The 25,727-nt window shown below is 41.5% G+C and overlaps 1 protein-coding gene across 1 annotated transcript in view; it reads left to right on the top strand.

The window, feature by feature from the left end:
• The window catches only part of MAN2B2 (mannosidase alpha class 2B member 2), a 943,157-nt gene that overhangs the window by 345,312 nt on the left and 572,118 nt on the right, over positions 1 to 25,727 (top strand). The window contains exons 5-6 of the mRNA XM_044062827.1: positions 3,254 to 3,369; positions 5,521 to 5,698. Coding sequence (XP_043918762.1) covers positions 3,254 to 3,369; positions 5,521 to 5,698 — 294 coding nt within the window. The remainder of the gene's footprint in view (positions 1 to 3,253; positions 3,370 to 5,520; positions 5,699 to 25,727) is intronic.

Below are 25,727 nucleotides of genomic sequence, written 5' to 3'. Positions count from 1 at the left end.
AAACAATATAAATATAAAATAATAATAGATTAATAAAAATAAAATAAATATAAAATATAAAAAAAAGATTTTTTTTGAAAAATAATACTTTTTATTAAGTTGCTCTAAAAAGTTAAAAAAACAAGGAAGAAGAGTGAAAACTTTCAAAGAAACACCGACAAGCTGATTTCAGTAAAGCATTCAAGGTTGGTTTTGCTGATTCCTGCTACTTCTTCTAGTACCTCATCATCACAATCAACAAAACCAACCTTGAATGGTCTTCTGAAATCAGCTTGTCTGTGTTTGTTTTGCAAAGTTTTCACTCTTCTTCCTTATTTTTTACTTTTTAGACTCAATAAAAAAAATTCCTTTTTAAAAAATCTTTTTTATATATTTTTATTATTTTTTTATTTGTATTTATCCTTTGTTGAGCAGGCTTATAGCCTGTTTTCAGGGGGGACCCAAGGTGGTATTTATACCACTAGGGGAAATTTGGACAGGGCATCAGGATAATTTCCCCTTCCCTTTTCAGTAGGTGCTGTGGGATCTTTTACATCCATCGGAGCTACCACCAACTCAAGCAGATGGGCGACACACTCAGGAGTGCAGCTCCCCTTCCCTTTTGCTGCCCAGAAGTATGATGTATTCTTTAAAGACTCCAGGTAGAGTACTCCATCTAGTTGAAATAATCTCTGCATGTGTTAACTTGTCATGTATAAAGGTTTGTGTATTTATTGTATTATATGTACTATAGTTACCATCATTTTAAGTTTGTTATGGATACTGTGCTCTAGCACCTGTACAATGGTAATATAAATCCACCTCTTTTTTTTTTTTGTTATGTGAGATGCACAACGGTATGATCTTTCTCTGTTTTAATGTTGTGTTGTACTGCCATAAGTTCATTTGTATGATCCTTCTCTATAGACACATATACTGTGATGTGTACAACTGTATGATTATTTCAGCTTTATTTTGTGCTTCCATAATGGCTCAGGTTGCATCTAAAAGGGATCTTGTGACCAGTGTACTACCTAGTTAGTAAATGTTAAATAAATAAATGGGTATACATAAATATATGTAAAATGTGAGGGTTGTGCCACCACACCCCTGATCTTTATTATACTATTCTCACTGTTGAGAAAAAGATAATAGATTTATTCCCTTTTCCATGAGCGTTCTGCAGCTTTGGAGGTAACCTATATATAGATGAGAGGTGTGCAGTAGAGCCCCGGCATCAGGGTGATTCATGTGGAGGACGCAACTGTGTTGCATAAAACATGTCTTATAACTTTACAGACTACTGTACATTTCATGATGGTCTACTGAGTGACATTTAGCTCATCTTCAGTAGATCAGGTGCTGTGGGTATATGTTTAATATTATAAAGTAAACCCTTAGATAGGCAAAGCAAAATGTAAAAAAAAAGATGACCAACTTTACCTTTCCTTCGTAAAGAATGAAGAGGCAAAAAGGTAGCAACTAATGACCTAAATGCATTGCATTCTGCATAAAAAAATATGACAGGACCTTACAGACACCTCCTGCTAAATCTTATTTTGGCAGGGCTCTCACTATTGACTGCTTTCTTCTTAATTCATGTTTGGGTGATGTTTGTGTAGTTATCACTTTTTCTTCCCTAAACGTCTTTGCAAAGCTTTACAAGTTGAATGTGTTTCTTAGGTCAGTGTCTTCCTTTGGGCCCACAGTGATCAAGGATATGTTCCTTTAGACCTGTAGCCAAGTCTTCTTTTAGATCCGCAGCATATGAGTATTGAACAGGGGACATGGACCTGAAGTGTTCTCCAACGGAGACTGTGCAATGTTAGAGAGTTATTGTTCATCACCATTATGGTGAAATGCATAGGTAGGGCTCCAGCTACAGAAGGTAACCCTGCAGCTACCCTTTTGCCTTTTATTTTTCTTCTGGTTTATTTTCTTTTGTTTAGTCCAGGACTGGAGAGGCAAGGAGAACCACTTTATTATGGGATAGAGAAAAAGAGGTTAACAACCTGGGAAACTTGTATGTGTTGAGCAGTCCTAGTGCATGTGCCATGACTCCTGAGACTTCCTATAGCTGGAGCTCTTCTAACAAAACCAGCTGGAGCTCTTCTAACAAAACCAGAAGTTTGCTGAGCACCCATACTTTTAACTTCCTGTGGTTACAATTTGTTCTTTTCAAAATTAAGCATGACATCAGAATTAATAAAAATAAAACAAATAGAACGGAAAATCTACATCAAGAATGAATACATTTTCTTGTGTTTCAACAATAATGGTTTAACTGTTCCTAGTCTTCTAAGCAAAGCAGCTTACCCTTTATGGTACCTTTGTTCAATGTTTAGGGCAATTAAGTAAGTTATTGTATGTATCATTGTATATATCTGTAAATAGTAATCAAAGTTAGTGTAAAATATGTGAGTACAGAATCTTAAAATGTGTCACAGAGTTGTGTTCCATGCAATAACTAGATACTGTTTAAAACTCTAAACCAAATGTGTAGTTATGAATCAAGAAATTTAATTGTGTGAATAGAATGCAGATAGCTACACCTGAGTACATGATGTGTGTTGTACTGGCCAAAATGCAGCCATCTCTTTGTATGATTTTTAGTGCAGTTTTCCCAATCTCCGCATCAGGTGCCATGTGCAGTTTTGTTGTGTTAGACACTATTGTATTAGCAACTACTGCCTTGTGTTGTACTCTGTAGAAATCATGTATTATTACCCATCATTGCTATTTTATTGTGTCCTGTTGTGTTTTTGTAGTATACTCTGCTGCTGTTTGTTTTTGTTTTTGACCCAGGTTGTCACTGAAAGGGGTTTTCAGACAACCTTACTTACATAGTTCAAAAATGTGTATAAATAAATAAATATCCATCCACATAGATAGATAAAAAGTCAGGCTTTAGTTATTCTGAATAATTGCTGATATGCAGAGCAAATTGGCTTGTACTGAGTGTACATCTTGCAGTATGCATGTTAGAGGGAATGTGTAGATCTGGTGCCATAACAGTATTTTAAGTCTGCATAATGATTCGCATTAATCTGCCATGTGTTGTGTATTTTCTTGTTGGTAAACACACCAACAAAATGTAAGTGGTGTCTGTCTTTTAACCCATTTCCTTCTCCTTTTGACTGTGATTATATTTGTTTACTATCAAGCTTAATATTGTGAAAGATGTAAGGGAAGTGGGAGATACAAAGCCGTGGGGATCTTAAAGTCTTTTAAAAACACTTTTGTCGAACACTGAACTTTGTCCTGTATGTGACAGATGCTCCAGTTTGTATGGAGAGGATCACCTTCCTTGTCCGAGCAACAGGAAATTTTTACTTACGTTTTGGACCAGTACAGCTACTGTACACCTTCTTATCTACCTTTTTCTGACAGGTAAGAGCTTATTAAAAGTCATGCATTTAACAGTTCTGTATTAAAATAATTTTTAATTATGGTACAGCCCGCTATGATTAGACATTCTGCAATGATAATAATATTGATTGGTAACAGACAGGAGCTGCTGCCTTTATACTACAGTCATGGTGTAGCAGACAGATTGAGTTAAAGGGATGGACATATTATCCAGGTGGGAAGTAGGCCAGCATATTGATCTGGCAGTTTGCTAGCCAATGAGGGTTTCTCAGTTGTTTTGTGAGGGACACACACACACGCGCGCGCACACACAGACACACTGTGGCCTGCAGTGAGATTAGAACCCCTACCTGTCTAGTCTTACACACTGTAGATCACAGTACTTATCGCATGCACCACGACTTGAGTTGTGGTTATGGGCCAGAGAGCGTATACCACCAGAATATTGTCGCTATGCATATATAACACATGACACTTAGAGCTGAGAGGCTTAAGGAGGACACTGGATAAAAACGTGTGCATGCTTGCTTATCCCTACATGCTACTTTTGAAGACTGTGTGTTTTTGGGTATGTGGAGTTGAGTAAAAAAACAGCAGCATTACAAACAAAAAAAGCTAATCATGTATGTGTGCAGTATTTACTGACAGTTTGCTACACTAAACGTTGTTGAGAGTTAAGTTTTATAGTTTGGAAGAAGAGATCCAGTCTTAAGCTACAAAAATAAATATGCTGAAATAAGAACATATTCACTGTCACAAGTCACAGTCAATGCTGATGTGTTTCTTCTGTGCTTAATGATGGACCGACATATTTTTTTGTTGCGTTCCATTTTATTGCTTGGTCTTTTCTTGCTTATGGATGTACATACCATATAGTCTCCACCAACAGATGTTTGTAAGACAGTGGTTTATTTTTCCTGTACTGTGCTCTTCATCTGTCCATCCAAACATTTTGGGCTGTAAGTTGAAATGTCTCCCTTCCCTGTGGATGGTTGCTGTAGTCTTTATTTTTTTTCTGTTTATTTTGCTTTGTTCTGAGTAGTTACTTTTCAGATGTTGAGTCCCACTTAGTTTCATAGGCAGTTATAAGGCTTGCAAGTCCAAAGGGGCCTAGCCCAAATTCCCAGTTACCCACAAGCACTATCCGGTTAATTGACTTACTCAAGATCACACACTAGGCAAATGAGGAATAAAGTAGTCAAATCCTGTACCACACAATCTACAGCTCATATCCTTGACTCTCTGTTCCATCTGCTTGCTTATACTTATGGTAGATTTAATTTTCCTTTCTGAGATGGTAACAGGGGGTTAAATGTAAATAACTTTATTTTTATTTATTTGTTATTTTCAGTTTGTTTGCCAGGATAGTCCACTGGGCCACGAAGAGCCCATTTTCAATGGAGTCCTGGGGAGAAAAGCTCCAAATTAATACAGCGAATCAAAGTAAGTAAAAAGAATAAAAACAAATACATAATAGATAATACACAGAATGCAAAATACAAAATAGTAATACAATATATACAATTGATACAATACAAGATAAAAAGTGTTAGAAGCAAAAATACAGTTTTTTTTTTTTTTTTTAGATAGAGCTGATAGAAACTCTAGGAGTTTATTTACAGTATAATGTAGCTGTGGAGAGTAAGTTAAGGGACGCTATGTAGGATGGGAACAAGAGCATTCCCACTGTGAAGAGAGGTATGAGTGCAGTAAGAATTTGAAGGCAGAGAAACTGTCAGTGGTACGGATGAGAGGTGGGAGAGAATTAGTGTCATGCTAGAAGACATCATGGACGTGTAACCTGGCTTTGACTTTTCTATATTTGCCCCAAGTGTTTTGTTTACATTGATGCAGTTTTTAATATTTAACTTATTTTTACATGACACAATTTATCTTAAAACTGGTGAACTTACTACTTGAAATAATTAATTTACATTTTACTTGTTTTTCTAATCTTTATTTTGCCCTAACAGACAGTTCTGTTTTGATAAGTTAGAATTTTTTATAAAAATTATCAGTTTTCTACATTGCATCTATTACTTCCTAAGTAATTAAATAAAATTGTTATAGCTGTTCCACTGTTTATATGCATGATGAGGCTTATCTGTATGCAATTAATGATTTGAAAATGAATATAGAAATCAATAAATCTTGTAACTGTTTTCTGTTTAGGTCTGGATTTTACTGGAATGGCATTGCAGTTTTTCCAGATCCCCCAAAGGATGGGTGCTATCCCAACATGAGTCTTCCAGTCTCCAGTGAAACGGTTAAACATTATGCAGAAACTATGGTTGCAAATATCAAACAAAGAGCATCTTGGTTTAAGTCCAGTCATGTCCTATGGCCATGGGTAAGTCTCTAGTGGCATAGCTAGAATCATACCTTTTAATATGGTTGGTTGCTAGTAGAAATCAGCACATACCAGAATTATACTATTCAGTTTTGCTACTGCTGGGTATAACAGAAAGTTAGATGGACAGGTTGGGATTATTTGAAGAGGAGGTGCAGGGTGAGGGGTCCATTTCTAAGGTGTGAAAAATCTGGCATTTGTGTAATGACAAGTGACTCTTGTTGGGAGGTAAAGACATTGGTGGAAGATTATTCCTGAAGAGATATTGGTTGGATGCCTGTGCCAGGGTAAGTACATGCCTCAGCCCCAAACACTATGCATATCTTGGGCACATGCTTGCCCACTAGACTTAATGGATCCATGGTCTGACCATTAGAGTTGGAGGAAGGTGCAGACTTCCTTCTCAGAGGTACTTACTTTGGAGATTAGAAAGGAGGCTTTTACCCTTGACTGTGTCAGGTCTTTAGGATCCTTGCAGTCCTTGGACTCATCCCCATGGGGTACCTTGCTGAGGGAGGCAGTGAGCTTCTTGTGTTATTGCTGGTCTTTCCACAAAGGGGTTCTTAGGGGTAGTTCTCCTGAGTTTTCTGATTATCCTGCTGTTGGAGTTTGCTTTAAAGAATGTAATTTTAGAAGCTTGGAGGCACCTCCCCCATATAGTCTTCCCACAAACAGGGGCTGATATGCATTAAGCCACACCCCTGTTAGCCTGAAATGATTTCCTTGTCAGACTGGCTCAAGTTAATGATTGGTGTGTAATGTCTAAATACAAACCAAACCTGAGATTGAGCCAGGTGCAGAAGAGTCTTTGTGGAGGATAGGAGTGAGCACCCATTGTATGTGTGTGTGTGTGTGTGTGTGTGTGTGTGTGTGTGTGTGTGTGTGTGTGTGTGTGGGGGGGGGGGTGGTCTGGTCTGGTCTGCCGCACTGCTGGCATCTTTAAGATGGATAAGTATATGACAAAGAGCATGATGAGTTACTGTGTGTCTGCTTAGCACTGCCAAGACATGAGGTGTAGCAGGTCCTTTCTTTAAAGAGTCCACATGCTAGCTACCTGAGGTGGGGTTAAGGTCTATTGTATAATCTCCTGTAGCTGTAAGTTATTAATGACATGGCTCAGACGAGTGGTGTTATGGTGTTAGAGTAACCTTCCAGCCTAGGAACAATTAAGATATTTCCTAAAATTTGAGAGGGCTCAGACTTGGGTAGGGTGAAGTCAGACTTTCAGGCCATTGAGACAAGGGGCACTAGGATCTCTGGGCTTACTGAGGAGAAGATGTGGACAAAGGGTGGGAAAAACAGCATCTATGGCTGCAGGAATGATGGCCCCCTCAGAGCATCTGCCACCCCTGCCCCTGAAAAGCCCTTGTACCAGGGGTAACAAATGGTATTAAGACTTTTGTGAGGAGACTGATTGTGGGAAAGTGTGGATGGATAAAAAAGCTTTCTCAAGTTTACGTCTTGTAGGCCTCTGGAGACAGTAATGCTGTTGAAAGTTTACCTGTTGTCACTTCACCAGCAGATATGTTTTCCTAGGATGCAAATGGGCTTGCATGAAAGGTTTATGTAGCCACCTTTGGCTGAAGGCCCTTAATTGCACATTACATTTAGTCAGGCTTTGTCCTTGTCATTGATTCAGATCTTGCTACCCTGTCCCATTTCAGTGTGGAATTAGGGAAGGGACGTTTTCTCTTTTTCTTGAGGTTCTGGATGGATGTCAGTTGCACCACCCTGAGTAGAGTAGCTATTGTTATAGTGTGCCTGTTTATGTGGGCTTGGTATAAGTCATCTGGTGTGTTCTGTGTGTGTGTGTGTGTGTGTGTGTGTGTGTGTGTGTGTGTGTGTGTGTGTGTGTGTGTGTGTGTGTGTGTGTGTGTGTGTGTGTGTGTGTGTGTGTGTGTGTGTGTGTGTGTGTCAGAGAGAGGAGGTGAGGTCAATAGACCCCTCTCCCAGATTTTACCTTTCACAAGAAGAATTTCTACAGAGAGGGTATGTGGTTGGTGCACTGTACCTTGAAAGGAGAGTCTTCTCTATCTTCTGCACTCCTGCTGTTTTAGGCAGAAGTAATCATTGGTATTCCCAATGGAGTAGAAGGTGCCTCTAAGTCTCCTATTCCTGTCCTCTGGCTGATCTGCATGAGAGAGCAAGCCCTTCCTGCTCTTTTTTGGTGTTCAGTGGGGTCCCTGCATGTGGGGTTTCTGCTTTGTTAGTCCTCGCAGAAGAGCCATTATTGAACACTTGTAGACCCTTTTCTTCTTGGTGTTGTGGTTTCCTTCATGGTGATCTCCTGGTGTAGTACACTGGCAGGGAACGAACAAAGACCCTATAACCTCAAGGTCTATGAATTTGGCTTTCCAAAGGAAGGAGCCCTGGTTCCCAGACAGATCTTATACCAACATACGGAGACTTGTGAGAAGTCTTGCAGTAGATCCTGCCCCCTCATTTCTCTTCTCTGGGGGATGTGTTGTAATATGCTGGACTAATCTTCATTCTGGGTCCACTTCTATCTGGGTAACCATAACAACTTCTTGATCAAGGCATGTAAGTTTGTTTTCTTTCTTTGCTTGCAGTATGATGGTCTTGGACAGATGTTGCTCAGACTAGCTCTGGGGGAGGGTTTTCCTATGGAGAACAGTTCCTTTTTCTTTTTCTTCATGAATTATTTCATGCAAGTATTCTACAGTCTGAAGTCATGGGAAAGTGTTCTCAAACAAAATGGATGAGTTTTGGAATTGGCTCAGACCATGGCTTCCTCGTGTTGGGTCCTCTCCTTATTGGATGAAATGTAATTGCCATTCTGTCTTTTAACTGATGTTGTATACCTCTACCCCATGTGTAGGTCGAACCCTTCTTGGGATTTTACTTCTGCTCCAAGGTTGTACCTTCCCAAGGTCATTGTCCTTTCTGGGATGGATAAGACATGTAGAGGGAGGAGGCGGTGGTGTTACCTTCATGGCCACACCATTACTACAGTCTGCAGGAGCTCTGCTATTGAGATATTTTATTGTGATATTTAATTCTCCCTGTAGTGTTCCAGCTATTCAAGAGGAGTCTGCCCACTCTCCACCTCCTTTTAATGCTGCCATCCTTCAGTCTGAGGATACAGAGTTGGATTCATAAACTGCCGCAGTTCTTGAGTTTCCTCCTCTTGCTGTGGGGGGGGGGGGTGCAGTGGGTTTCAACCCTGGGGTAGTGGAATTATGATAATGACTGAGGGCTGCATTTTCCCTTTATTCATGAGGGATTCTGTTCACAGTCCCTGCTTCTTGAAGCTGGAGCCCCTGAGTGCCTACTTGTGGTCATTTCTGGAGGCTCATGAGAATTTAACAATTTAGCAATCCTCTGGGTCTTTAAACTCTCACCCCTTTTGGTGTGAGTATTTTTGGTTTGTGTCTTTATCCCATTCTCCTGACCCGAGGGATCTGAACAGGCTTGGCTGACCCGAGGGATCTGAACAGGCTTGGCTGACCCGAGGGATCTGAACAGGCTTGGCAAGTTCTTGAACAGTGGAAGGATACTTCTGAGAATTCTCATCAGATTGGCTTTTCCCAGGGAGATGGTGCAGCATGGTTTTGCTTTTCATGATTTTGTTTTTTGGGTTTTCAACCTTGCTGAGGGCTACTAATATGGGCAAGATGCTTTCTTGCTATGGATTGTCAACTTTTATTTTTTTTTGCCCTTAGTTTGACAGCCACCATTTGTGAAATGCTGTTGTCAAAGCCCACTCCACTAACAGAATGGCTCCTTCCATTTCAAACTTCATGACTATCTCTGTTGCAGACATTGGTGCTACGCCACTTTTTGCCAGTATACATCAACACTAAACATTATTGCTTTGTCAATAACCTGGGAAGTCTTTTTTTCCAGACTTCAGACATGCGAGTGTCTTGTAGTTAGAAATAGCACATACTTTCTTACAGTATAATTTGCTGTTATAGATGTCCCTTCTTGGTGGCCATGACCGTCTGCCATCTTCCTACATGGCACATAGTTTAATACTTGACTTGCCGGAGGGTGTGAATTAGTGGCTGTAGGCCAAGTCAGTATCTTGGAATGACTGTACAACCAGGTACTTCCTACAGCTGGAGCTCTTCTAAAAAAAAAACAGAAGTTTGCTGAGCATCCGTGCTTTTAACTTCCTGTGGTTACAATTTGTTCTTTTCAAAATTAAACATGACATCAGAATTAAAAAAAAAAAAAAATAGAATGGAAACTACATCAAGAATGAATACATTTTCTTGTATTTCAACAATAATGGTTTAACTGTTCCTAGTTTTCTATGTGTGTGTGGTTTTGCTAAAGGAATGCTGATTATTTTTTGGTGAAATGTTACCCAACCAAGGACCTATCGGGTCTATATTACGTGATCGATCAGTCAAATGTTCGAACACTTAATAATCTACCCCTAAATATCGAAACGCCATAATTTCAAATGGCAAAAAAAAAACACCCAAACAAACCATTAAAATGTTCTAAGCCCCGCTGCGCACCCACACCCCCCACTGCTTAAATATACCAACTCCGAGATCGTACTATAGTGTAGACAATGGAAAACTTCTATGTCCGCACTGTACAGAGATCTCCATTGAACTGTTCGATTTTCTGATGGTTCAATATTTAGGGGTCGATTTATTACGTGTTCAAACATTTCACTGTTCGATTACGTAATATAGACCTGGACCTATCCTAGTAGATCAACTAGTACTTATTGTAAGGACATATTATTTTTCCTTTATGGCCACCCCCCCCCCAGCAAGATGACAGATCTGTTGGTGAAGCATTGTTTTTAGTAAGATCCACAGTACACTGGCCTGCAGTGTCTCACTGAAAATCCCAAGAAGAGGCTTAATCTTGAGCTGAGTAAAAGGGAGGAAATGTTTTTGGGCATTTCCCTTTTGGAGCCCATTTCAGAGGCTGCTGAAAGTGTCAGGGTACTGCTCTTTTCACCCCTAAGATGCCAAGTAGACTTTGGAAGTTCATCACCTTTGAAATGGTGCTGTCTTCTTTCTCTGTATTGTAATTCAGTTATGTGATTTTTCACAGCATAGAGTTCAGAGGCCTGCATCTTTTGCCACTCTTCCACTAGATGTAGTGTTCAAAGCCTTGAACAGGTTTACTGGATTTTTGTTTGTTTATAAACAGACAAGTTATCCTTTTCATGAGTGACCCAGTAGCACTTTCTGGTTAAGCTTCTTTCTCAGATTCACACAGAAGGTAAATGAGGGTTGAGGGCTTCAAACCCTTTGCTCAGTTGTTTGTCTCTGTTCCAGTCTTAGGTTCATAGGTTCATAGGTTTATACTAGGCTATCTGCCCTAAGGCATTTATAAGCCTAGCCCAAATTTTTGTGGCTTACGCCACCCCTTATATAAAAAAAAAAAAATTAGTTTGTTGTGTGCCTCTGTCAGTGTCCAGCACAGATACAGAGATAGATCCGAAACCCTCCCCTACCATCCATCTCCCATCCTCTTGACTCTCTTGAACAAGTCAGCGAGCCTCACATCTCCTCACATGGACCGGGATTTTCAGACTGAATCAGTCCTTGTCAAAGCTCTTAGAGCTTCATGACCCTGAAGTCAAAGAATCTGTGAAGACGAATCACTGTATTGCTTTGGCAATGTTTTTTTGTGCAGCCTACTTAACCTTTAATGCCACTTGTACTGTGGCAAGAGGGTGTATATTGAACGTCATATGGTTGACACCATATGATCGAACTTTTAAAAGTTTGAACGTGTCAACAGAGATCTCCGTACAGTGCGGAATGGGAAGATTTCCCTTTCCTGCATTGTTGTGTGATCTTGGAGTTGGTATATTTATTTAAAGAGGTGGGGGCTACAGGGGGGGAGGCACCCCTGCTTAAAACAGGTAGTTTTTTTCTGTTTGTTTATTTTTTTAGCTTTTCGAACTTTTAATAGTTCGATCATATGGCTTCGACCATATGACGTTCAAACTTTTAAAAGTTCGATAACGTAATATACACCTGTGGCAAGTTTACAGTACAAGTGAATCCATTTATGGTTTTCTTTTTTTTTTTTTAATCAGGACCTCCAGCAGGCCACCCTTAACACTCTCTTTGGGCATATATTCCCTTTGATTAGTGCTTACAGAAATAATCAGTGGATTCCAAAAGAAGAAAAGTCCTGAAAGCCATAGAGGACATGCTTAGCCAACAATGTGAGAGACAAGCCTAAACCCCATAGGAAGATGGTACTTCTGTGCAGGCAGACACATTTTGCTAAGCATTAAGTATTACCTTCCCCAGGTTATATATGAATATGCTCAAGAATCCACTTCCCTGGGCTGTACTGCAGCAGTCCTAATGACTATCCAGACCTGCCCAAGATATGCTGTTTCTCCAAGTTGGTGCTGGCCAGGACAACCTACACCCTGCAGAGGTACAGCTTGGACATCATTGAAAAATGCCATGTTCATAGGTTGGTACTAGGCTTTCGGTCCTAGGGCCTATACAAGTCTAGCCATAACAATTCCCTGGCTATTTCTTCCAACAGTATTTACTTCCCTGGGACCCCTGTCTAGCAGGGTGACTGACGTGATCCCGGGGTGAATTTCCCATCTCCCATCCAATCATCCAGGTTCCTTTTGAAGAGGGCCAAAGAGGCGCTCTGCTTGACATGTATGGGCAGTCTGTTCCAGAGTTTGGGGGAGTCTCTGGGTCAGGAACCTATCCCTCCAGCATGTTTTGTTCATTGTGATGACAAGGTTTAGATCCCTGGAGCATGTGTCTCTGAGGGATTGGGATTTTTTTAAGTGTAGCATGTCCCAACAGCTCTGGGTTTGACATGGCAATGTATGTTAAGCAGAGATTGCCTTTGAGTAGACGATATGCGACAGAGTATAGGTGGAGGTTCTTTAGACGGTCAGCATAGGGCATCTGCTTTAGGCCTGTGGTTCTTTTAGTGAGGTTTTTCTGTGGCCTTTCTAGATATCTTGAGAGGTACATACCAAACGGGGCATTGTATTCTATAGTGGGTCTAATGAGGGATGAGTACAGTGGGACAATGACCTCCTTTTTTTCTGGATGAAAAGCCCTTAGTGATGAGGTGTGCCACATAGAAGGATTTCCTAACTGTTGGGGCGATGTGGTTATCGAAGGTGAGACCACTGTCCACCTGTGTCCCCAAGTCTCTTATCACACTTTCAGTTTTTAATGTACTGCCACCTATGTGGTAATTCATGGGTACATGATTTTTTCCCAAAGGGGATAACTGTACATTTCTTGTGATGTTAAGTCTCTCTGTCCAACAAAGTCTTCTCAAGCAGACCAGGCTTTTTAGAAGGAGCTACCGACATAAGTCTTGTCTTCAGAAAATAATGATAAAGTTACTTGCTGCTCATTAGGTAGTAAACAGTTTCCTCTCACTTTGCATCCCAGAGGAGGTGTCAGCTTGTTTTACAATTCAGCAACTTCAACCAGTAGAAACTTTGTGTAAGGTGCTGCGTGGTCACTTTCTGTTCTCTGATGTCACTTCTGCCTTGAATCTTCTACATGGTTTCTTTGGAAAACATTGGCTGCATCATGACAGAACATTGTGAGGGTGCCTTGTAGGAGTTTGCTGCATTTTGGCTTCAGGACTAAGCACTGCCTGGACATGGTGGTTCCTTTTTGTTTTACCTCTGCCCTTGGAGTTTTCTGCAGAGTACTGGCAGTGGTGATGGCCCCCCTGATATTTCTATAGCTAGATGATTGGTTGATGATGGCTCCATTTTACATCTCTGTGTTTGAAGCCTTGTCATATATTTTCCATGGTTACAGTCACTTTGGGGGGTGGCTGTCAAGTGGTGGTAATCCTCCTTGCTTGGCATGCATAGGATTTTGTTTGTTAGAGCTGCCTTTGAATGTACCTGAGTCTAGATCCTTATTTTTCTTTGAGAGGTTCCATCAGAGTTGTAGCCTCTTGTTTGCACAATACAGGCATGCTATGTACTGTGCATGCCTACATTTATTGGGGTTGATAACTACAGTGTTGCCTGCTCCCATTATTTCACTTCTGCTTGAGGACACTCTAGTGAGTAATATTTTGCCAGTGGCTGTAAAGCCATTCCTCCTTTTGGATGTGTTCCTGTTTTACTACTCTGGGTTGTAGATGCCAGATATCAAGCCTTCCCTGGTTGGACTTGGGCCATGCATTCCTGTACACTGGTACACCCAGCACAGAGGTGAGAAACATCCAGGCGGACTGTCATGCAGGCATCCATAAAGCCTTTTTTTTTTTTTTTAACAACTAATGCAAAATATCTTCACACAGTGGTACCACACAATATAGGTTTACAGTGTTTTATGGAGTGTTTGTACATTAAAACAATGCTGTCCCAAAGTAAGATTAATTTGTACACCCAGTTCCTGGAGTTGGTTTTGTACAATGATTACATATTTTTTGAGCACCAGTATTTTCTCCAGCAAAAAGATGTTGCAATGGGATTAGCTTGTGGGTCTCTTTACGCCAATTTAGTAATGGAAGAATGGGAAACTCAATATGTGTTTAATAGTCCCTTTAAGGAGTCATGGTACCTCTATATGAGATACCTTGATGATATATTTATTGTATGGAAGGATGAAAGGGATAATTCCAGCACATTTGGAATATATTAATGGGACTACTGAGTTTTTGTGCTTTGCCTATGAAATATGAAAGGGTAGTATTCGTTACTTGGATGTTAAATTAACTAAAAATAGTGCTAATAGAAAAATTACATCCAGAATTTAACGGAAGCCCACCTATTCAAATTCCTTTTTGCACTTTCAACTTCGCATCCGATTAGTCAGAAAAAGGCTGTAGTGTTGCACAAATGACGAGTCTTTTTGTGGAGTTTTTGGATGAATGCAACATCTTAAAAAACATGTTTCTGAGAACAGAGTACCCTGAAAGATTTGTGGATAGCTCCATGAATGAAGTTATTTCAAAAAAATAGATAACATTTTTTTACCTCGATCTTGGCAAAGTTGTGGGAGTCAACAATTGTTACTAATGCTGTCACTATAGGCGAGTCTCCTAATGTACCCTCCCATAATAATGTAGCAGGTTTTAATTGTAGTTTCATAACAATATATTCATTGGATTGTGACATTATTAGGTGGGTTTTGAATAAAAATCGGGTGCTTTTACAGGATTGTTCTGATATAAGGCATGGGATTCATGCTAGACCGGCACTTACGTATAAAAGAGGTATTTGTTTTAAAAATTTGTTTGAAGCTACCCAGAAGGGTGTTAACATAATGAAAAGAAATGGTACATTTAAATGTGATAGGTGCCACTTTTGCCATTCTCTTTTGGATTCAGTTTGGTTTAATATTGGGGACAGACAGGTTAAGACAGAAGGTCACTTTGATTGTACATCTAAGGGTGTGATCTGTTGTGCGTTACGTCAGTGCTGGCCAGCATTTTACTTGGGGAAAACTGAACAAATGCTAAAAACAAGAATATATAAGCACCCTTATGCAATTAAAAATAAAAGTCAAAGGAATGCCTTAGCAAAACATTTAATTGATTAACCAACCCATTATTTAAAATTTATTGTAGTGGACCAAGTAATAGTTAACCCTCAGGGTGGTCCATGGGGGTTGCTTTTGGAAAGGAATGAACTTAATTGGCAACTGTGTTTCAGTGTTGGAACCCCTGGGACTAAATGATATGCTAGCTATAGTATGTCTGTTGAAAAGTTAAAAGCATATTATCATTAAATAATATGCTCTTTATTGTATGGGTAGTTTTATATAAACATGCACATAAATATATTTTTTGTAGTTGGAACAGTCAAAATATTTATTTATGTGTATTTCATTGATTAACTGCATATTGAGATAGATTTAGAATGGATATCATTTTATATTTAAAATGTATACTTGTAACTATTCTTATACATTTCTATTAGTAGGTATTTGTATAGATAGGTATGGTTGTAGGGTTGTTTGCACCATTAAGGATTTATTGAGAGAGTATAGAGACAATTTACTTTCTACATTTGGCAGTTTACGCAAGTGGTAGATAGTGTCTACAATTTGATACTTTGTTTCTTTAAAGGAAAAGGCACAAAGTTAACATATGACCTTTCGATTTGTTTTAAATACTGAAGTCTTGGTATTATCCAGGACAGAAGCCCATATCATTTACCATTTTTCTTGAAATTAAAGGCAGTGTGTTTTTGAGCAATCATGTCTGTGTCGTTTTGGTTTTACAGTTAGTTTGGAAGGTGTAATAGTTTGTAAAATCTTACCATAATGATAAATGTCCTTCTCTTCACTGTTGCAGTATTCTTCATAGAAGGGATGAACCACCCAGGACAGCTCGAAGTTTGGCCAGTATGAAAAAGCCTAAAAAAAGATCTTGTATGTGCCATACTTCACATTTATCTCCCCAGCACAGAACATAGGGCATAAAAGGGGCATGTGGGTACAACTATGTAGAACTGAACTGCCCCAGAAGAGAAAATTCTCCATTGGACAAAGGAGTCCATGCACATCCAGAAGGAAAAAAATGCAGAACAAACAAGACGGGGTTGGAGGGAGGGAGCGAATACTGCAACATTGAAGAGAAGGACATCTAATGTTATGGTAAAATTTTACACAACTGCTCTGTGTCCTTCTGTATCACTGTTGCAGTATTCCCCATAGAAGGGAGAATAAAAAGCTCAAGAAACAAATTGGGAGGTGGAAGGCTGAGAAGAAACCTCAACCAAACCACATAAAATGGTTTCAGCAAAATCTTCTTTGGCCCTAAAAAACATATCCAACTTATAATGTTTTGTAAAGGTATGCACTGAAGACCAAGTAGCAGCTTCAAGGATAGAAATGGTGTTCAACCCCTTGAAGAACGCACCAGAAGAGACAACAGCTCTAGTGGAATGAACTGTAACAGAAGTAGATAAAGGGTTGCCATAAAAAGAATAACAAAAGGAAATGACCTTAGGTATCCAGGAGGAGATGGTTTGCTTAGAAACAGCCAAACCCAAAGACCTGGGATGAAAGGAAACAAAAAGCTGATCAGTCTTATTAATAGTTCTAGTTTTATCCAGACAGTACCTGAGCTGTCTTTGTATATCCAAGGTATGCAGGACCCTTTCACTAGTAGACTGAGGAAAAGGGAAAGGGGATTGTACCAATGGATTCAAAGACTACTCATTTACTACCTTGGTCATAAAAGAAAGATTTGTATGTAGGGACACCCTGTCCCTGTGAAAAAACAAATATGGAGGAATGACCATAAGGGCCTGGAGCTCAGGAACCTTCCAAGTGGAAGTAAGAGCCATCAACAAAACAGTCTTCCAGGTACGCTGTTGCAAAGAAGCAGAATCTGCAGGCTCAAAGGGACCCTGAGTCAATTTTTCCTAAACAGAATTAAGGTCCCAAGAAGGAGGAATAGTTTTTCTTGGAGGCCTAATATGCAGAACGCCTTTAAGAAATTGTTTGACCTCGAAACAAGAAGTCAGAGGAGAGGGGAGGGTGGCCTAATAGTTAAGGTGTTTGCCTTACAAACACAAGGTGCAGGGTTTGAGTCTCACAAGGGATAATTGGCTAGGCTTAAAATGGCTCGCAAGGGCAGTTAGCCTAGTACTAATCTATGAACCTATGAACCTATTCAAGGGTAGACAAGCAGAAGTGGCTGACAAATGGGCCTTCACAGAAAAATAGGCCAAGTCAAACTGGAAGAGCTCACACTGAAAATGGGTTCTGGTTACAAGCATGGCACCAGACTGCAAATCTTTTCCATTTGGGCATATAAGATTTTCTGTTTGAAGGTTTCCATGCCTCCTGTAAAACCCTAAGCATGTCCTCAAAAAAAAGAGGTGCCTGAAAGGGATCAAAACCTCATCACCCACAATGTTGGTTGCAGAGTGGACAAGTGAGAATGGATGAGAGACCCCTTGTTCTGTGTGAGGAGATCCAACCGGTGAGGTTACATGTGATGATTGCCCCTGGCCAGATGCATTAGGATGGGGAACTAGTGCTTTCTCGGTCAAAAGGGAGACGCTAGCAAGATTTTTGGGGAGTCCAGCTGAATCTTAAGCAGGACTCTTGGAAGTAGAGGAAGAGGAGGGCACTCATAAAGAAACATCCCCTTCCAATGAAATCAAAGGGCTTCTGTCTTCCATGCTTGATGGCATGGCATTCTGGAACAGAATAGAGAAAGCTGCCTATTCAGGGAGGAGGCAAAAAGATCTACCTGAGGAATACCCTACTGATGGACAATGTCCAGAAACATGTCTCTGTGAAGCATCCATTCGTAAGCCTGTGTTTTGGACCTGCTCAGAATGTCTGCCACTAGATTGTGGTTTGAAGGAACGTACACTGCCTGAAGAGTTAACTAATAACTGAGAGTCACTTTCCAAGCCTGAAGTGCCATCCTGCAGAGGAGGTAAGATTTCGTGACCCCTGCTTGTTGACTTACCACATCACTGTCGTATTGCCTATGTATACCTTCAAGGAGCCTGCAGAGAACATTTGGTGAAAAGCCTGTAGGGCCAGAAACAGAGCTGTCATGTCTTGATGTTGATATAGTCTGAAAAGCCCCCAACCCCATATCTGAGACATTGGTGAACTGCTCTTGAGAAAAAACTGGAGGCTGAAAGGGCCATCCTGGGTCGAGGGCAAACTGTTGAATCCACCACTCAAATTCTTTCTTGAGCAAGGGAAGGAGAGGTACACTGAAATTCAGAGGGTGACAATGCTGCAGCCAAATTGACCTGAGGTTCCACTGATGCTCCTGCAGGTCCAGTCTGGCAAGAGGAAGCATTGGAATAGAAGTGGTCATGAATCCCAGGGCCCAAAGAAACTCTCTGGCTGGCATGGCAGTCAGAGGAAGAAGAGACATAAAGAAGGTTGTCAATGATAATACCTTTGGAGGTGGAAGAGAAGCCAACATTGGCAACATCTGGATCCTGCATCCCAGATGCACATGATCCTGAGAGGGAGTCAGGATGGACTTTTGGAAGTTGATAGTAAACCCCAGAGTTTGAAGAAGAGAGATGGTGAACTGTAGATCCTGTAACAATCGAATGGGAGATGGCACCTGAAGCAACAGGGCATCTAGATAAAGAAAATCTGAATGCCTTAGAGCCTGCAGAAGGCAATCACAGGAGCTAGGTATTTTGTTAATACCCCTGGGGTGGTAGAGAGGCCAAAGGGCAAAGCAGAGAACTGAAAATGAGAGGAAGATTCAGAGAAACGAGTGTAAATATGGATATGAAGGTAAGCATCTTTCAGATCCAAGGACACCAGAAAAGCCTGGGGTAATGAAAGAGGAAACAGAATTTGAAGAGACAGCATCCAAAAAGAAGGGATCTCGAGAAAGGTGTTGAGCTGGAAGAGATCCAAAATAAGTTTCCAAGTGTCGGCCTTTTGAGGAACCAGGTATATCCTGGAATACAAACTCCTTCCCATTTGGGAAGTGGTGACAGGTTGAATGGTTCCTTGGATCAATAGGGACCCTAGAACCTCCAGGAAATTAGGAAGTTGCTCTAGAGGAAGTTGCAGAATCCCTGAAAAAGGAGGGAGAGATTTCCATATCATGAAGTAACCCTGACAGATGATAGAAAGAACCTAAGAGTCTGAAGTGATGAGACACCAATTTGGAAAACTTCTGGGCCACCGAAAAATAGAAGCCTTAGCAGAGGGGTCCATCCTGCCATCCTTCCTGGCCTTAGAGGCCTGGCGGGGTTGCCTGCAAACAAAAGCATACCTAGAAGGATAATTCCTCTGGAACTTAAGGATAGATGAGACAAAAGTATGTTTAAGGTATTTGCAAGTCTTTGCCTTTCTCTTGAGACTCAAACTTGTCAGCAGCAGCAGTCCCAAAAAGATGTGTATTATTCAAAGGAACATCCAACAACTTGGACTTAATGTGTAGAGACTGGAGAGAAAGTCATGAATGCCTCATGATGGACCCAGAAGTAGCAGCCTACAAGAAGTGTCAGCAGCATCATAGCTGCATTTAATAGAGTGGCATGCACTAGAGAAGCAGTAACTAAAAAAAAAAAAAAAAAAAAAAAAAACATAAGGCAGAGGATTTGCCATCAGAATCAGAGAGGGCAGAGATAACATGACAAGCGTGAGCAAACAGGGCCAGAGCAAACCTGGTCATGTGGGTCTGGTAATTAATAGCCTTAAAAGCCAAAGTAGAAGCAGTGTAAACTTTCTTGTCAGTCCTCTCCTTTGCCTTACTATCCTTTTCAGAGGACAAAGATTTAGAAGGTTTGTCAGAAGAGACTTGCAAGACAGCAGGATCAGCAGAAAGACATTTAAAAAAATAGTCCTCAAGACCCTTACCGAAACTATCAGGTTTCTTAGGAGCAGGAGGCTGAGAATCAGGAGACTTAGAAGCAATTTAGAAGGGGTAGAGGTCCAAGGAGGAGTAGGTACTGAAACCCCTTGAGGAGGCTTTAGGGTCTTTAAGGCAGAAAAAAACCCTTGGTAAACTCTTGCCATTCCCTTTGAGTATCCATAGGATGGAACGAAATATGCTTCAGTTTTTGTTTTTTCTTAGAAGGGATATCCCTGAACTTCCTCCGTGATCATTATCCCTCTAGGACCCTCCGAGATAATCAACTGTGATTCCCCCACAATGTCCAGAGCAGATGCCTACAAAGCCTTGGATGTGAAAGATGCTTACCTGCAAAAAGACAGATCCATGCTGACCTCCAGCAAGGTCATGGCAGGGCAATTTGATATAGATGCCAAATAACCTACAGAGGTATTACCTTCTTCTAAAGGGATGTCCAGTGGAGGCTGGATAGCTAAACAGTCTGGCTTAGATGACTTGGACTTTTTTTTACATAGTGGGAGTATCTTGGGGTGAAAGGATTCTGCCATGGTACCCCGGGGTCTGTTTAAGCTGTTGGTTTTCAGTATAAATGACCAGGGAAGACAAACAGCTTCTGAGTGTCTTGGGCACAAATGCCCTACAGATGCTACAAGAGGTATGGTCGTGGGACGTGCCCAAACAGAAAAGTCACTGTTTGTGACGGTCCTTATGGGGAATCTGTTTCCTACACTGACATTTTCCATCACTGAATGAGATGACCTCTAGGTAGTAAAATACAATGCAAGCATAAGAAAAAAAGAAAAAAAAAAAAAACAACTGGGCACTTATTTGGTGTTGATAAATATTCAGTACAGCAAAAATGAGTTCAAACCAACTGGCAAAAATGGTGTTTGAACTGGCAGCAAAAGAAGTTCTAGGTAGTTGCATCTGAATGTCCCTTTTATGACCTACGACCTACGCTCTCTGTGGGGAGCATAAATGTCTGGTGCATCAAGGTCTTTTTTAGGTTCTTTCATACTTTGAGTGCTGGGCTGCCCTGGGTGAGACATCCCTTCTATGAAGAATACGGCAACAGTGATATAGAAAGACATTGTGCGAATAAGTGTATCTGCAGAAGTCAAGTTCCCTGTAAAGATTACCATTTGCAGTGCATATTTTGTTTGGTGATGAATCACCAGTTTTCCGTCTGTGAGCACTGCTCCATTTTATGGGCCTTTCTGGAATGTAAACTAGTGGTGTTACTCCAATGAGTATCTGAGAACCCTTTACAGTCAGCTGTATCCCTTCCTGTTCTGAACCCATCTGGTGACAGACAATGGGATTTCATTCAGTAAGACTAACCAAGCCTTTGTCAAAGTGAGTGGTACCTCCAGGCAAGACATCTGTTTCCAGATATCTGCAGCTGGCATCTGTTTTTCAGAAATTTGTACTCTGCCATCTGAAAGATTCTACCACTGGGATATTCTGACAACTTTAGTATGAGACACTTCAGAAGGCCCATTGGTTCTACGGGTTTCTTGGCAATCACTTATCCTCAAAAAATCTCTCTGTCTCCCATTTTTTCAAATATCAATGTTTGATGGGTGGATGCCTCACCTACAGACATCTGCCCCAGCCTCCACCACCTTTGAACATAGTGTGTGCCTACATGACGCATAATTAACCCTCTAGATGGGAAATGGCTTCATCTGATGATGTTAATCTTCATTCATTCCTTAAAGATGGGTATCAGTTCCTCTCTGAACCGAGTCAGCCATTATAACAAGCTCTCACCAGCTAAAAAATTCTCGAGCTAAGCTTATCCATAGTGTCCCTCTGTCTATCACCTCAGATCTCTTTGCCTCGTACACTATCAATATGTGTCAAGCCAGCTCTCAAGCTAAGTCTTTTAAAAACGTTCTACTTCTCAAAATTCTTTCTTCGTTACTTGTGAAATTTCTTTTTCTCTTTTAGTTTGCTTACCCTTTGAAGTATTTTCTTCCTTTCTTTACCAAATTTGTGGTATTCTTTGTACCATTGCTGGTGCAGACCTTCCCTTAAAAAAAAAAAAAAAACCCTCATTTCTTTCTTCATTGTGTTAGTGTGTAATTTGCTGATTGTTTCAGACATATTGTTGTCGGACAGGAGCCTAGTTTATTTTTGATAATGACTGATAAAAAAGGAACAACAGGCTTCAAGCAGTGTGATAAGTGCAGTAGAAAAATGCCACATTCAGACAGTTATTTGTCTTGTGTTTATTGTCTCAGGGTACAGCATTTGAAAGTTGAACCTCCATGGGACATATGTAAAGGCTTTAGCTCCTGTATCTTGACTGAAAGAAAAAAATAAATTGATTCTCAAGGGTCTTCTAAAAACTCCTTTCTCGGCTATTTCTGAGATGGAGGGCTCAACCCCAACCTAAAAAGGAACACCAAAAGAGAAGCCATCCTGTTCCTTCATCTCCACACCTTAGTGACTCAAAATCGGTTAAATCTTCTGAACTGAAAGCAAAACTACTTAAATTGATGCCAGAAATCTCGGCACTGGGGATCAAACCCCTTCTACAGTGCCATCCTCGATACCAGGGCCTCAGCCATCAACTATGGGGCCGTCCTCGGCACCAATGCTTCAGCCTTCAACTACGGTACCATACTCGGCACCAGTGCCGCAAGCTCCCCCCATGGTACCTCTTGTGAGTACAGAACCATCTGTCTTCCATGGTACAAACTACATCTACAGTACAGACCCCCCCTTTCAGCACCAAAAATAGTTTTGCCAACTCCGGTCACTATCCCCCCCTCCTATACATCTTGCTCATCCTTTGACCACCATGCGGAAAGGTGAGATATTGCCTTGGACCCGATACTCCCCATTGGCAGATCCCTGTTTTGGACAGCAGTGCAGTCCCTTTTTAGAACGCCCTGATAGTCTGTTGGGTATGTCAACCCACTTGTCCAGGAACCTTTTGGAATTTGACGTAGTGAGACTCATGGATCAGCTATTGGTGGCCAGAGGATTTCCAACTCCTTCCAAATCCTCCCTCCCACTCGGAGCTGAGGAATTTTCTCCACAGACTCTGACATATATTCCTCTTTTGACCTCCTTGGAGTTGTTAGAGCCCTTGACACTGACATCTATCCCGGTACTGGGTTCTTCGGTTCCATTGGTAGACCTTACCATGGCTCCAGAGCCTACTCTATGGACATTGACTCACTCGGAGCCGAGCCATCTTTGGGATTGTGACTGGGCTATCGGCATTGTGACCCCTAGTAGGTGACTGTTTTTTCTACGGAGCTGTCTACTATGGTTCCGGTTGTCTTGGCAGCACCAAGTCCTCTTGTGGCTCCTTCCCTGGGGGGGTGGGCTCATCGGAGCAGGGTGTAACCCTGGTCCTGAGGTTGTCTTTTTCATTTCTGGGCTCCCACTCCTCTTCAGGTGGACCTGCTTTCCAGGTGATGGAGAAGGGTACTTGCTTCTGCAGGCTCACAGCTGGTTCCTTCGGGACCGGAGACTCATATACATCTGTCCCTCTGAACCACAGCTGACACAGTCCACTACTTTAGGACATCAAGCACAGGAACCTCAAGATACTCTTCCACAAGGTGCTCTCTCTTCAGAGTCCTCCTCAGATGCCCCGCTGAGGAGGTACCACGTAAGAGAATCATGTAAGAGGAAGCACGTGGATTCTCCTGGGGAATCCCTTACCAAAGATACAGACTACGACGAAGGGGAAGAGTCCCCATGGTCACCCCCTGAGGAGGTCTCCTTTGGAGACATACTGGAAATTTTAAAGCAGCGGGGAGACTGGAAGCCCACCAACCCTTCTTCTGAGGAGTCTGTATTCTTGCCAGCTTTCTGTGCTAAACCCTGTACTTCTTGGGTGACCTTGCCTGCAGATGACCTGGTGCAGTTCATCATGCAGCGCATTTGGAGGAATTCTGAGACTGTTGAACCTAGCCCCTGAGACCAGACAAAATTCTTTCTCCACTGGAGGACAGTCCAGATTGGTTCAAAGGCCTGCCAGTAGAAGCTATGTTGGTGGTGGTGGCCACTAAGAGCTCACCGAGGAGAGCCAAACTGTCCATCCCCCGAACAGGGAGTCTCAGGCGATTGACAGATTAGGGAAGCGGGTCTATTCTTCATCGACCTTTGTCATCCATTCCTTGAATTACTTGGCACATTTTACCCAGCTCCAGAGAGACCTAATTTCAGAACTCTCTGGCACCTTAACAGGAGTTGTTTCTGACGAGGTAAGTGACAAAGTTGTCCCACAGCTTGCTACCCTGGAATCTATATCTAACTCATCCATGCAGTTGATCTCTCATGCTACCGAAGGGGGAGCTAGAGCAGCAGGTGCAGGTGTTGTCATGAAACATCACGCCTGGATGCGCCTGTGTGATTTTGAGGACCCTTTTAAGTCTTCCTTTCTGAATGCTCCTGTAGAAGCTTCCTCTCTTTTGTCCCAAAAGTGAAAGACACATTGGCCAGGTGTAAAAAGGATGGCAAGATCCTGTCTGTCGTGAGTGTACGTTTTTCCACCCCCCAACAATCTCACTCTAGGAATCGGAGGAGTGGAAAGATGTGGTACAAGAAGTCCCAGGGTCTTTTTCTTGAGTTTACACCCCCTAAGGCAGAGAGGGAAACTCATCTGGAAGATGCCCCCACAGGAGCAGATGGGGTTCATGTAATCAGGGATCCAGAGATTCTTTCTCTGGATAGTCCTATCAGTGCTCCTGAAGAGAGGCCCGATTGCTTAACTCTGGAAGCAGTCGGAGGACGGTTTTCTCTGCAGCACTTTGCTTGGCAAATGATAACCACAGATTTGTGGATGCAGACTATAATTACCAAAGGTTATCACATACCTTTCAATCTTTACCCAAGGCCACTAAGGCATATTCCTGGTGTTCCATCCAGTCAGAAGGAAGTAGCAGCTCAAGAAATACAAAAGCTTCTCCAAAAAAAGTCTTCCAAGCAGTCCCACCAGACCACATAGGATCTGAATTTTACTCAAGGTTCTTTTTAGTGCCAAAAAAAGATAGGGGACTGGAGGCCAGTCTTGGACCTCAGCATCCTAAACAAATTTGTTAAACAAACAAAATTCCAGATGGTCACGGTTCAAACTATACTACCTTTTCTAGAAGAAGACGATTGGATGTGCTCAGTAGATCTTCAGGATGCGTATTACCACATAAAAATGGACAAACGCTCCAGAAGATTCCTCCACTTCCTGCTGGGAGCCAATCAGTACCAGTTATGTGCTCTGCCCTTTGGTCTTTCTATGGCCCCCACAGTGTTCACCAAATGCATGGCAGTGGTAACAGCTCACTTGAGACTGCAAGGATTCCGGGTGTTTCCCTATTTAGACAATTGGCTCCTTACTGCCCCACCAAACGTCTACTAATTATAGCCTTACATTACACCCTAAAGCTAGCAGAATCCTTGGGGATCTCAATAAATGAGGAGAAATATGTTGACTCCTTTGCAAACCCTGGAATTCATAGAGGCAACTTTCAACACTCAGTCTTGCCTAGTCTCCCCCACTGCACAGACTAGAAAGACTGAGATCTCAAGTCCGGGTGATATTCTCTCAGGACAAAGTTTTAGCTCGGGCAGTCCTCCAGATATTAGGATCAATGGCAGCATCGATTACAATAGTTCCCCTGGCAAGACTGCACTCGAGGATTCTTCAGTGGCTTTTACTTAACACTGTGGTCTCTCACTTTTTAATTTCTCCAAGTCTTTTGGGTTTCTAATACCATGATTGGAATGGACCCCA

Source organism: Protopterus annectens, chromosome 2.part1 (assembly GCF_019279795.1).
Source record: "Protopterus annectens isolate FY-2018-M chromosome 2.part1, PAN1.0, whole genome shotgun sequence".
Lineage (NCBI taxonomy): Eukaryota > Metazoa > Chordata > Ceratodontiformes > Protopteridae > Protopterus > Protopterus annectens.
This window is presented reverse-complemented; position numbering and strand designations above follow the sequence as displayed.